The 15,026-nt window shown below is 35.6% G+C and overlaps 1 protein-coding gene across 1 annotated transcript in view; it reads left to right on the forward strand.

Annotated features, from left to right (window-relative positions):
- Positions 1-15,026, forward strand: part of GRIN3A (glutamate ionotropic receptor NMDA type subunit 3A) — a 165,321-nt gene that overhangs the window by 141,947 nt on the left and 8,348 nt on the right. The window contains exons 6-7 of the mRNA XM_072404441.1: positions 6,102-6,253; positions 11,049-11,213. Coding sequence (XP_072260542.1) covers positions 6,102-6,253; positions 11,049-11,213 — 317 coding nt within the window. The remainder of the gene's footprint in view (positions 1-6,101; positions 6,254-11,048; positions 11,214-15,026) is intronic.

A 15,026-nucleotide genomic window follows, 5' to 3' on the forward strand; every position in this document is an offset into this window, starting at 1 on the left:
ATGCAGGTGCTCTCCTAACTGAGGCAATTTCAAGTCTATTGCACCCCTAAAAAAAAACATTTAAAATCATCCTAAAAGTGTTGTGCCAACTTTATAGAGTTTCCAAGTTTCTCGAAAGGATGCTTATGCTACTTTGGACTTAAGTTGTGTTGTTGTATGGTTTAATCGTCCATTATTTGTATGAAAAAATAGTTTTTCTTTCTTGTTTTTGTTATTTCTATGTTTAAAAATCAATAACAATTATTGAAATACAACTTCATAGAGTTTCAAACCTGGAGCAACAAAGAGAAAATGTGTAAAGCACATTGCTGTGCTTCATAGATATTTTCTTTAAAGCACATCTTCTTTTTCATATATATTTTATTTTTCTTATGCAGCAGTATGCTTGCAGTATAGCAGAGTGGGCTGTCTGCGGTATTATAACACTGTGCACTAGTCTTTCTTTAGCTACAAAAAAAAAGAAAAAAAACATCAGGTGTTAATATTATGAGGGAAAAATTACAGGCATTAGTGACCTTTCCTCTAAATAAATTAGATATTATTAATACCTAGACTTTTACCTCTTTGATGAATAAAGTGGTATTATACCGTGATAATAGTACTTGAAATGTCACTTTTGGCATGCAATGCGTGACATTGCATCTTAATGCATCAGGTCTAATCCAGAAAAAATGGCATGAAACATATTCATCATTTGCTTTAAGGGTGCTTGTTGAATTGAAATTAAAGACAAGACAAAATGCAGTGTTTTAATTACATTGTGTGTATTTAACCTCTGTTTGCAGTGCATCGAATTACAGAAAATATCCTAAATTCTACCTAGCCATTGTCTTGATGCTGGTAAATTTTCAACCATCTGTATTGTTTTCGCAACAGCAAAGACAGGGTTACATGCAGTCTTTGTCAATAGAGGGGCTGATCTGCAGTTCATTCTATAAATAGCAATTGATTAGTCTAATGTGCATAACAAGTTAAGCAAATCTTATGCATTTTAAGAACCGATCGTTAAAGGTCACTTTTGCAAAAAGAATTGCTGAAGTATAGTGTCAAATTAAAGAAATCTTTTATAATTACATTCATACATTACCAGAAAAATGTGCATAATTTTATGGCTAAAGAGCCTCAAATAGTCATCAGAGGTTATGTGCTGAATAGCCTTAATATATTTTATAAGGGGAACACACAGCCACCTTTGGCCTCTATGCTTCATTACTGCAAATGATGATTAGTGAGATTAAATGACTGTTCAATACACTTCTCAGGGATGACTTCTTTTCACAAATTACTAAGAAAATGAATATTGTGGAAAGCACCTTTAGATTCTTATTTTACAGAAAAGAATTACAGGTAACGCACAGTGAATGTGATTAGCAGATTTAAGCAATATCTGTTTTCACAGTGCATGCTCAGTGACTCCATCTTTTGCTTTGCCACTTTCTGTCGACATTACTCCTACATTCATCATCCATGTGTTGACAATGCCTTCATGAAAACTAATGCAATGAGAGCAATGGGCCTTATGTGGAATAATGAGAAGCAAATTAAAGAGAAAATATGTTCGCTTCAAACATCCAGTTAGTGCAGCTAACTTTAAATGAATTACAGCAAAAATAGGACCCACTTTACCCAACTGATTGCTTGAAGTGAGGACACTTTATACCTCAGTTCACACTTTAGTAATTTAGGCTCAATGACTAGATGTTTTTCTGAAGCAAATAATTTACATTTTATGAACCTAAGACATGTCTTGCTCATTTACTCCACAGTGTACATGCTGGCATCTGTAGCATTTATGGTAGCCAAGAACATTATGTTTTTTCTGCACATTGCAGTCAGCTGAACCTAAAAGAAGCAGCGAATTACAATACATTTTTAAGAGGCTATTTGCAGACTAGTGGTTTTGGACCTGACTCCTCAATAAGCTTGGGAATATCCTGGATAAGAAATGTGGGAAAATGTGTGTAGCCTCTTCATTTTTGGTAGAAACCAGACCCCATCCCATCAGTGTCAAGGGCCATTGTTTGGGAAAAAGTGTCATCCTCACAACGTAACTCCTGTGTTATGGGGATCTGTGGGTAGGAAGCGTATTTGGGATCTGTTTCCACACCCTGGCAAATGAGTACAAAGGTACAATAAAAAAATAAAAAAAGTACAAAGTACAAAAAGACTGCACAAGAGGAAAACATATTTTATGGCAGGATCCATCAAGGTCCCACAATGATCCATCCAGTGATGGCTGCTTCTCATTCAGCATCAGCTGGGTCATCGGCGGGTATAGACTGACAGAAGCTGCAGCCAGATCGGTAGAGCTCCTGTCATTGCATTCAGTCAATACAGGAAGGCTGCACTCTAGCTGGATTGGCTAGATAAATGTAAAGAATGATGGGAGCTCCATCCACATCTCTATCCCAACTGTCATCAAGAGCAAGAATAAAAATTACAAATAAACTCCCTTCCTGTGGCTTTTATATGGAGGGGGTTAAAGGGGGTTAGCTATACATGCTCAGTATGCTTTGCAGTGACACCGGATTTAAATACTTTGAAAAGTGAAAAATACGAGAAGTAATAACATTCATGTAAACACCTACTGTTAACCAATAGTAAACAGCTTGTCATTTATCAAAATTTATGGTTTTATCTGCTAAAATAGATGGTATCACAGATTCACAAAAAAAATGTAGCTCTCTAATGCAGACATAACCATCCATTAGTGCTTTGAGGTTGCCAGTAATTCATTACAATGCAGGGTTTTCTGTCATTTATGTTGAATCAAATTTCATTATGAATTGTGTATGCCAGCATGTAATTTGATTGTATTTACTAGTTTTTATGGTAAACATTTCTATATGTATTATTTACAGCTGATTTTAGTTTACAGAGTTTCAAATGTCTGTAAAATGGAAAATTGCAGTAAACAATAGCATAAACAATTTTATTTTTATAAGACGGGATGTGTTAGACAACTAAGCTGGGCATCATATGTTTCAGCAATGGCTCTTTCGTTTACTTGATTGCACTGACTTTTAGGAGAAGGTATGATCATGTCATTAGATGCCATATAATGTATAAATTACTTTTCTCTAAATTAATCTCTCTGGTGTTGTAAAGAATTTAAATATATCTGAAAAATGTTGTTGAATACAAATGGCTATTCTATTGCTTAAATTTTATGAACACTGGGTATCATTCAGAAACTTAATTGTAAGCGGAGATAACAGGGTGTTGCAGTGGCTAGACGTATAAAACTAAAAGCTTTGATTGTACAAATAATTGGCTGGACCCCATGAGACGAGACACAGTGTCTATGTGCATCAATCTTGTGCTTTTCAAAAGGGTCAAACACACAGACCAGAACCAAAGAGATGAAATGGATTTTTATTTTTGTCTCTTCTGTGATTTCATATATCTTCTTCAATCAGTATGGAAATTAGTCTAGAATCTGAAACACTGAAATAACGCATGCATGTAAACATAAAGAGAATGCATTAATCAGACATTGTCCACTGAACTGTCACAACAGATGGAGGGGTGCTGTCTCAGAAGAGAAGACATAGGGGAATAAGGCTATTCCAACTTTTAATTAAAATGTTTAAAATGGCTTCACTTGTGGAGAAATTTTCAATGGTAAAAAGTCACTTTGATGCTTACCATTCTGCTACTTTGGTAGTCAAAAAATAGAGACTGATGCTGCTGTTTTACAGGTTAGAAGGAAAAGTGATAAAAGAAACTCCAAGCACCAAAACATTCATGTAAATACATTTCTCAATAGATACACAGGATATATATCCACTTTTTGTGCACTAAATGCCTTTGCATTTTCAGATATTACCTTGTAGAATTAAGGGTGACACCATTACTGTGCTGCAAATAATCTGAGCAAAGAAGTGACACAGTAGGTCCCCTAACAACGGGCTGCCTACAAAGAATTACAAAGAGGCTCTGTTTCAAGTTGGATACCTGCACAGATTAGAAATGCACAAAGGATACGCAATACACAAGTCATATTTAGTAAAATATGTTTTTTTCTGGATTTCAGATTTATGGAGAATATAAAAGTTGTCATTTAGTGCAGTGCGCCTCTTTAGAAGCTTTGAAAAGCATATGGTCGCTTGTTTATCAAAAGCATGTAGAATAAATGCTGTAAGTTCTGTTTCTGTACTGCAGAGGGGATGAAAGAAATCCTTCAAAAACAAAGGACATTGAAAGTTAAAATAATTCTGTTCATTTAAAGTTGTTTTTGTCTAGTAATAAAACTGTACTTTTCCATTAGTTTGCTGAGCTGTTAGGCCTGTACCATAGTGAAAAATGAGAGCCAGTAAAACATTTTTGTTTTAGAGCCTGAAAAGCAAACCTTTTAATTTGTAATGTGTCAGAACTTGAAAAAAGTTGTTAAATATGTTTGAAGTAAGTTTTAATGTGTATGTAACAACTATTTTCTATACCTTTAGTGACAAATCCTACACTTCTCTAAAAGGGTTGTGTCAGCAGGCTTTGGGCTTGTATCTATGGCACGCATGCTTGTAAGATGATTTGGAATTCATTTAACATTGTTAGGTGCAGTTGAGCTCCATCTAAACTGTATCGATAGTGGAGTTTGAATCCCCATAGACTTGTATGGGAATGCAAACCTGTTTGAAACAATGAAATACCCATTGACCTAGGCCATATTAGTATTGCAGATGTGTCTGAAAGAAAAAAAAATACAACAATAACACATACCATAAAATTTCTATGACTACTTTTGATACATCTGTTTTGACAAAACACTATCAAAACACTAACACTGATCCAAAATACTATTGATTTCCAACAGCACAATACCTTTGCTGCACTGAAATCACAAGGAAACTACTAAGTATCCTCGGATTACCTTTGTGAACTATAGGACATATTCTTTTATGTTAAATTGATAAAGAGCCAATGGTCTTCTATAGGCTATATAGGGGTGAACAACCTAACAGGGGTAGGCAAACTCCAGCCTTTAGGCCAGATACGACCTAGCCAGTAGTCCGTTCCGGCCTAATGCCCCCCTGGTCGATCCGGCCTATTCCCCGCTGGCAGGGGTCGACAGCCTGTGGCGCTTGAGCCTCCATGTTATTTACCGCGGCCGGCGTTAACACTTCTGCCGCCGGGATAAGGGGAGATTCCCTCTACTCCGTATGCATTGCGGAGGAGAGGGATTTCTCTTCAAGCGTTCCTGGTGGGGGGCGGAGCCATTAGCGCGGGACTTGAGAGAGAGTGCGGCCTAGTTTGCCTTCTTGGACTCCTAAAATGGCCTAGTAGCCAAAAGTTTGCTGACCCTTGACCTAGAACAAGAAACGTGCTACTGGTAGAATCACTAAATGAAAAAAGGGTAATAAAGGTACGAATAAGCTACAAATTTATAAACTGCAATAGCTACATGTTTTGTCCTTGTGATAAAATTCACATTTAGGAAAACCTGAACTATACCTTCATAAAATACTTACTTTACTTTGCTTTTTCTAATCTGTGCTGGTAGCTAAAGCGTACACGAGGTATGGGACAGTATATACTTCACTCTGTGTGATGGCACAGAGCCAATCAGTGCTGTCACAGGATGAGATCATGACATAAAGTAAGGTACAACTCCATTGACTCATAGCTTACACAGGTAATGGGTGAAGGGAAAGGAAGGTAAGTATTTGCATTGGCTTGGCAAAGCACAGATTCACTTTCAGATAGCCTTAGACTTTAGATGGAGGTCAAATATGTAGGTATATTGTACACTTCTTCTTCTGCTGCAGATAGCTCAATAATAGTGTAACCTCATCTCTGCCTAGCATACAATTTGTTGTAAATGGAGGACTGGGGGAAAAACCTGGTGGTTCTGAGTTACTTAGGAGAACAGTACTTAGGGAAAGGTTTTTCCAGTTTGTCCTATCAATTATTTCCTTAACCAGCTGCAAGCTAGCTTCATGGGCAAACACCCACAAATTTAGGAAGATAAACAATGGTGTAGCAGAGATTTTCACAGAAATGAAGATTTGATACTAAGTACACTAGTATAAAGCAATGCTTACTAAAAATATGTTGCAAATCATGGAAAATACAACTTTATTTGTGTTTACATACATTTTCAGGTTATGGGATTGGTCTCCCTCCAAACTCTCCTCTCACTTCAAATATATCAGAACTAATCAGCCAGTATAAATCAAGTGGATATATGGATACACTTCATGACAAGTGGTACAAAGTGGTGCCTTGTGGAAAAAGAAGCTTTGCTGTCACAGAGGTATGTGTATATATTGTTAAAGCTTTTTTTTTTTTGTTTTTACTTAAGTTTTTATGGAGGCCGTGAAGAGCTTGCTTTTTTTATTACACCATAAATGTTTTGGTCTATTGATCATATTTCTGAGAAATGCAACAAAAGCCTTGACTATTGCCAATTTAACTATCTACTGTTTGTGCCAAGTTGTCCAAGATTTTAGCTAAATATGAATATGAATATGGGACAATGGATTTCCGTGAGCATAGCGCATGTTCCCGATGGGACCATTTTAACACTGAGTGGTAAATGCAAGTGTGTGCTTGCAAAAGCAAACTAGTGTACAATGACACTTGCTGTGTTTTGGAAAAAACTCTACTTAGCTACAAAAAAAGTGCATCCCATGTGCAAAGACACGGTTATCCCCCAGAAATCAATATATATTACTTTTGAATCTTAGGTTAAGGCAAAGTCATCATTAAATGGTGAAATATTATATGGAGGTATGTGATTAGTTTGTTTTGGCCAGTGTCTAAATCTTTCGCCCAATGTTAATTGAAACATGACCTTATATATATACAACAGAGGCCTGCCATTTGTCAGTCTCTTGCTATACTAGTATACATGCCTTGATTGAGAGGAGGGATATTCCCTTTTTTTCATATAAAATCATTTCATCCAATACCTACTACTATGTATAATAAAATGTTCATGTATAATATTATATATATATATATATATATATATATATATATATATATATATTCATAGGCATAAGCATAAGACTTTAAAACTCATTGTGTTAAGAAGGCAGTCACTGTTGCTGAAAAGTATAACTGTTAAAATAGCTGATGAATTTCTCTTCCCCTAACAAGGGCAAAGATGTGTCCAGGGACCACTCTGTTCTGCTAATTAGACACAGTCAGTATAGTATTATTCCACTTGGGCTTTCACAAAGTTGCCACTTCCACACTGAGGTTTTCATTCCCTTAAGTGATTTTACTCATTTTTTTTAACTCCTCATTTTCAAGTAAGCTGCCTTAAGCTACACTATTGCTAATACTTTTTTTTAAAAACTTTGCTAATTTAGGAAATATTATAAAATAATATAGTTTACAAAATATAGCAACTCACAGACGTCCCCATGCTTTAAATGTAACAAGCTAAACTATGAATAGTAAAAAAAATTTGCACATTCCCCTATTTTTTTAATTAAAAAACATCCTCAAAATTGGTGTTTAATTCAAGAACATTCTATTTGAAAATATTTGTGAATCTCAGCCTACATATATTGCATAATATTGATGTTTCGTGCTCCTACCCATCGAACAAACTAAGGTTACTGAGTTCTTTGCCTGGGCTTATTAAAAACAGTAAACCTTAAGTGGTAGAAGTTCTCAGCTTTCAGATTCTATAAAACATTCAATTAAAAACTTGGTTTAAGCTCTGTTTTATTGGGTTGATGTTTGGCCCATTATCTGCAGTATCAACATTGTAAATTCCTATACCCAAACTGTAATGCCCTATGCTTATTTCCAAATTGCATAAGCAGGATTATCATTTAAGGCACAACTAACACTTTTACTTACTTTGTTTCTTGATAACCTTTTCTTAGAAAATGAATGAACATTTTACATTGACAGAAATATTTGAGGTATTTTACCTACAACCAGAAGCTTTTCAACGAGACGTACACAGTTTCACTGTCCACCATAAAAACAGCTGAGGCACAAGAAATTGTTTGTAAATATTTTTTAAAAGCTCCCCACCATGAAAAATTGTATACTTGATTAGAGTTTACCTTTAGGCAGCTACCACAGAGTTATGTCCCCAGTGTTTAATGTGCATCATAAATCAGTGTTCTCATTTCTAGTACCAGTAGAGAACTTGATGAAATTTCACATAATTAGGTCGAAGTGAAATGGACTAGATAGAATTACAAATCCTGTGGTTCTATTGAGGTCTGGATATTATATTTCATCTTTTTTCCCCAATGAGATTTTTTTCTACATACTTGAGTTTTGATCTTTTTTCCTACTTGATGTAGGTAAGAAGATCTCAAATAAGTGTGCTATTTCAAAAAAATAAATAAAATTTGGGACATAGCTGTCTTTTACAATGAAAGGTAATATCCCATGAGAACTTGACAGACAAATGCAGTCTGTCTTCCGACTCAGTGTGCGAGGATTAGTCATGCAGTAACAAAGATGGATTAAATCTAAGGAAATTGTTTTGAAGGTACACTTCATCAGTTCACCAACCTGCTTAATTCCATTTTTTAAAGTACATTTCCTTATAACAAGTTTAAGTACAGTAGAAAATCTGTTTTGCAAGACTCAAATGTTATATAGCATGTGCTTTACATAATGATGAAATACTTTAATACCTCCAATCTATATTAGAATCCCCCTAACTATGATAAATATAGACTTCAGTAAGTGTAAGTATGATTTCCTTAAATGAAACAGGAAAATTAAAATAGATTACTAGGTCTGAAGAGTAAGGGTGTATTTTTTTTAAAAAAGGCTGTTCTTAGAATATGCTTCAAACTACCAGTGTTGTACAGTTCTATGATGAAGGTTGGTAATCCATAAATAATGGATTGTAGGAATGGTTTATTTTCATTTATTAATGGCAGAGTAGAATCTATCCCACACCAATCCCTTGTGACATTATATTTATCATTGTTTTTCTCTGGAGTAGGAAAATATATGCTAAGACATAAGTCATTATTCACTACAGTCTCTTAAGTCCACTTTAGATGAGCACATTAGAAGCATCTGGACAAAATATATTCTGCACAACTCCCCTCTGATTCTTCCCTTCTGAAACCCTACCATGTTATTTTGTACATACAGTGTGTGTCTGTAGTGTAAATGGACATAACTATATTTACTTTAAAAATCATTATAATTAGGTATGTAATATTAGACTTTTGTAGAAAGAAGGGCTATGATTCCTTAAAAATGTAGGATATAATATTATTAATAATAATAATATAATTATATTCTATATAGGATGCAGTGTTATTATATGGCTGTTAAAGCTTTAAAATATCATCTGTTCTATCTGATAATAAGATATGTATTTTCTATATAAAGAAACAAAATATTTTTAAATAGTAATTCAGGAAGTAGGTATTTCATTTAAAATTGTAAGCTTCATTTTCTGCAATCGTAGGTTTTATTAAACAAAAAGAAATCTTGAGTTCCTAAAAATATCTGCCTGGAATGTAATCTGCTGGCTGTATTCATTATTAAATGCCTTGCCACTTGCTTTTTATAATCCAGGCTTTTGCCAACCTTGGAGAAAAATAACGTTTTGCAAAAGTTCCTGGGGCAATTACATATACAGTAGTTGTAACTAACTAAAGTAATTTTTATATCCCTACAAGCATCATATTTTTGAAGTATTTCTTTTTAAAATGTAAATCAAGAAAAAAAAAGTTACAGGTTTACTTAGAAAATGTACTTTTTCAGTCTAGAAGAGAATTTCTTAGTTGGCCTAGTGAATGAGGTGAAACTATGCTGACATTAACCATAAAAACATGTGCAAGCAAAGATTATGTTTTGGCACTTTTTTGGATTTCTGTTTTGGAATCTTTTTTTTAAATTCTAATTGAATTTACCTAATCATTCATTCACAAGATACCACTTATGTACTTTCAAACACATCTGGAAACTGGACTAGAGTTAAAAATCAGCTCTTGTGTACTAGGCCTAAAGCTGCGTACACACTTCCAATTTTTATCGCTCAAAATGAACGACGAACGATCGATTGGGCAAAAATCGTTCGTAAAAAAAGTAACCGACGAACGAGGAAAGTCGTTGGAAATGAACGACCGGCGGATCGGATTGGACGACGATCGTTGACCATCGTTCGTGTGTACGATCGTTCATTGATCGTCCATGGTCTGAGCATGCATGATGAACGAACGTTCCTGTGGTGCACGTAACTTCCTGTATCGTTCAAACGATTGCATCTATTGTGTGTACAATATTTACGAACGATCGTGTCGTTATCTGTATGTACAGGATCGGTGCTATACGCAGATATCGTGCAGGATCGTTCGTTGTTCGTTTACCAACGATAATAATTGGAAGTGTGTACGTAGCTTAATACTGCACACGAACTCTTGAATGCAACAAGCCCAAGCATTTCAGCAGTTGGACACTGATACACTTCAGGGTGGCTTACAAAAGAAACGCACATAAAAAATCACTGGTCAGTGAGTAGTCAGTTTACAAATTCCTGTTAATACTAGAGGGATGAGGAACTCAACATTTTTAGATCGGTTGACAAATCCAATCAATTTGGGAAATTCAATACAACCATACAACAGCAACTGCCAGTGACAAGTATATCAATGTTGCATTAGAAATTGGATTGCTCAAATTCAGATCAGAGTTGCAACCTGAGATAAGAATAGCAACTCTGATCAGAATTATCCAACCACCATTATCATTACCACTCTTTTTTTTCAAAGGAAAGAAATATTCACAAGCTTACTACACAGTTTAATTATATTTTAACAACTGAATAGATTAATGAGCTGATTCTACCTCTTTCTAAAACATATACACAATAAAAAATAGTTAACAAAACATGTTTTATAACTGTACGTGTGTGTTGATATAAGTTTGTTATACTGGAAGGTGATTTATATTTTAAAATATAGACTTTTTGCTATCTAATTTACTTTGAAAGCCTTTGGCGCAAAAAAAAATAATATTCAGGCAAGATAAATTCTGTCCAGCTTCTGAAAATAAAATAGCACTATCACTATAATGTTAATTGATTTTTCATGCATATTACTTCCCAGACTCTGCAAATGGGCATCAAACACTTCTCAGGGCTGTTTGTCATGCTCTGTATAGGAATTGGTGTATCTATTCTCACCACTATTGGAGAACATATTGTATTCAGATTGGTTCTGCCAAGGATTAAAAAGAAATCTAAATTGAAGTACTGGCTTCATACTAGCCAGGTATGTATATGCTTATCTTTTTTCTTTTATGATGTGTTAATATTTAATAAAGTTTCCTACATTCATTTAGAGACTTGTAAGCGTTAAAATGTTATCACTTTTTGCAGTTAAAAATGCAAGCATGCTCATGACAAATCCCAAAACATTACTAATTAAACAGAGACCGGTAAATGTTTATCTATCTATCTATCTATCTATCTATCTATCTATCTATCTATCTATCTTTCTATCTATCTATCTATCTATCTATCTATCTATCTATCTATCTTATCTATCTATCTATCCTTCTATCTATCTATCTATCTATCTATCTATCTATCTATCTATCTATCTATCTATCTATCTGTCTATCTATCTATGCCTCAACCTGCACTGGTATTAGCGATTTCTTCACAGGATAGCCCTATTGTTTTTTAACCTTCTCACAGAGTCACATTTAGAATAAGCAACTGATTAGTAAAATCTGGATTTATGTGAGAATGTGAAAAATGCTATATTTGTGCTAGGACATGGTTTGTGTTGACAACTTGACCTTTTCTTCTGGCAGACTCTGGGTTATTTGTTGGTCCATCAGGACCTCAATCACGGTTCTTTAACCCTAGTGAGTAGAGAGATGAATCCCATTAAAGGTTTGCCTGGAGCCATGTACCAGCTTTGAGAAATGGTTGTAGCTCTTCATAATATAAAGTCTTAAGACTATCAGGTTATTTATTAACATCCAGGACAGCTGTTTCCCTAAATGTTACTTAACCAAAACTTTGGCCTAAATACATGAACAACTATCATTTAATTCTACTTAAATATATCTGGACAGTGTATAAAACATGCATTTGTATTTGTGCCACTAAACAAATTTTCAATATAGGAAGCAAATCTGCAGTCTCTGCTTCCCAGACAAAGGTCACTGGACTTCTCTCCATAAAATGTTCATTAATCAACACAACAGATTCAGCCATCCTACTAATTCATTGTGTTGCAGATTAGGTATTTGTCAGCAAGATGTTAAATCAATTATTAGCAAGAGAAGCCAATTAGTAATTTAACTTCTAATACCTACCCCCTATATTTTAACCATAAAGCATACCTAAGTTCAACATTTTTACTCTACATAGATTTAGAAGTTAGACAACCCTTCTATGTAAGGTAAAAATGTTGGTGTTATTTTTAAGTGCAATACTGCGGCGACTTAATAGGAGCACAGACGCTCCCAGGATACCTACGTCATGCATCCCTGGAGGCTCTGGCTGCTGGCATTTTTTCGTCCTGAGAAAAGAGATGCCAATCTCATGCATGCGCATCGGCTCCTTTTTTTTTCCCCTTCACAGCGGCTACCTCACCCTATGTCGCACCTGCGCAATGCGAGATCAGGTGATGAAGAAAGAAGAAGAAGACGGAAGCAAAGATCGAGGATGGTGGCACCAAGTGCTTCCACTGCATCAGGACGAAGAAGAATTCCAGGACGACGCGGGACTGGATCGTAGAAAAGATCAGGGCCATTGAGGTAATAAGGTGTGTTTTATTTTTTGTTTTTAGTTTAGTTCAGGTTTAAAGATATTATTTGATAATTTAATACACTGACAGCTATAAGATATATTATCTTATATGTGTAAGTTGGTCATGCCTTTATTTGTAACACTGGTATATAATGCAGACTGTTCTACTTTTCTCAATTAAACTAGGATCTGTTTTGCTTTATTAAACAAGGAATCTCTATATAATTAGAAATTTATAGTTTCCTAATTTCATTTTATTATAAGAAGAAGCTTTCTTAGGTATTTTCTATACTTTAAAGCCTTAATACCCAGTTATAATATGTGCTTCTAGAAAAGCATCCAGCTTTTTCCTAAAGCAATCTATAGTAGTTGCTGAAACTACTTCCTGAGGGAGCCGATTCCATATTTTCACAGAGCTTACAGTGAAGAATACCTTCCTTATCTGGAGCTTAAACTTCTTTTCCTCCAGACACAAAGAGTGCCCTCTTGTTCTTTGTAATGATCTCAAAGTGATAAACTGGGAAGGGAGTTCTCTATATGGACCGTTTATTTATTTATACAGGGTGATCATATCCCCCCTTAAATGTCTCTTCTTAACCTCCTTGCCGTTAAGCCCGACCTTCGTACGGGCAAAAAAAAATGGCTACGATGGTTAACCCCGAGTTTTTTCCCATCCTTACTTACCTGGTCCCGCTGTGCTCATCCAGCATCGTGTTCGTGTTCCAGCGTCGTCCTCCGCTGATGGTCGTCCGTCGATCTCCCTCTCCAGCGTCGGATGCCTTCGTCGGGTGCCAGCGGGACCGGTAAGAAGCCGGTCGGCATCTTGTGTTCCGCCGGCCGGCATCTTACCTGGTCCCGCTGATCGTCCACGTCCTTCTTCTTCCAGCGCCGGATGATCTCTGAAACGAGAACCCGTCCGGCGGAGAAAAAAAAAACAAACGGCTCCTCCCTGCGTGCGTGATGACGTCGGCGCGTGTGCGGGAAATTCAAATTGAAACTCATTCATTCATTTTGTATTGGATTCAATACAAACTCCTGTATCCAATCCAATACAAAATAATTCAAATAATTACAGAGTATATAACTGGTAAATTCAAACTGTCATTTTGTATTGGATTGAATACAAACTCCCTATCCAATCCAATACAAAAAAAAAAATAAAAAAAAAAAATAAAAGTAAATAACTTGGAAATTCAAATTTATATTTTGTATTTGATTGGATACAAACTTGCGTATCCAATCCAATACAAAATAATATAAAATTAATACAAAGTACATAACTGGTAAATTCAAACACTCATTTTGTATTGGATTGAATACAAACTCCCTATCCAATCCAATACAAAAAAAATACAAAAAAATAAAATAAAAGTAAATACATTTTTTATATTCATATTATCTACTAGAACCCCTGTTCGGACATATTTCTGTAAGTTACAGGTCTACAATTTAAAAAAAAATTTCATGAAAAACAGTGGATCACTTTTGGTACAGAAATCTAGACCTCAGTGTAACGCTCAGGTGGTTAAGGGAGAATAGATTCAGTTCAGCTAATCTCTCCTCATAGCTGAGCTCCGCCATTCCTTTTATTAGTTTAGTTGCCCTTCTCTGTCTCCTATTCCACAATGTCCTTTTGGTGAACTGGTGCCCAAAACTGGACTGCATATTCCAGATCTGGTCTGATCAATGCTTTGTACAGGGGCAGACAGTTCCTTGATCCAGACAGTTTCTATTACGTATGTGGTTCATTCACGACGAAAGCACAAATTACCACAGAACTTAAAAAGATATACAAATTAAATTTCGGTTGTCCACTTGGTGACCAGGATAAATCTTTGGCCCCACATGTCATCTGTACCAGTTGTTCCAACGGACTGCGTAACTGGCTAAATCGGCGTAAAGCAGCAATGCCTTTTGCAATCCTGGTGGTGTGAAGAGAACCGCGAGACCATCTAATCGACTGCTATTTTTGCATGTGATGGCACTAGTCATGGCTCACTGTGCTACTGTCATGATATAAATGTGCTCTTTAACAGTTTGTCACAAGAGCATGTTCTATCAGAATGGCGTATCTTCATTGATTCCTCTAAAAGAAGCTTGAAAGCAGTCTTACTGCATGATGGTAATTTCAAACCAAGTTTACCGATTGCCCATTCTGTTAACCTAAAGGAGTCCTTTGACAACATGAAGTTACTACTTGTGCATCTGAACATCTGTGGGGATTTAAAGGTCATTGGCTTGCTGATGGGAATGCAAGAAGGGTTCACAAAATATTGCTGTTTCCAATGCCTGTGGGACAGCCGATCTATGGGAGACCATT

Source organism: Pyxicephalus adspersus, chromosome 3 (genome assembly GCF_032062135.1).
Source record: "Pyxicephalus adspersus chromosome 3, UCB_Pads_2.0, whole genome shotgun sequence".
Taxonomy (NCBI): Eukaryota; Metazoa; Chordata; class Amphibia; order Anura; family Pyxicephalidae; genus Pyxicephalus; species Pyxicephalus adspersus.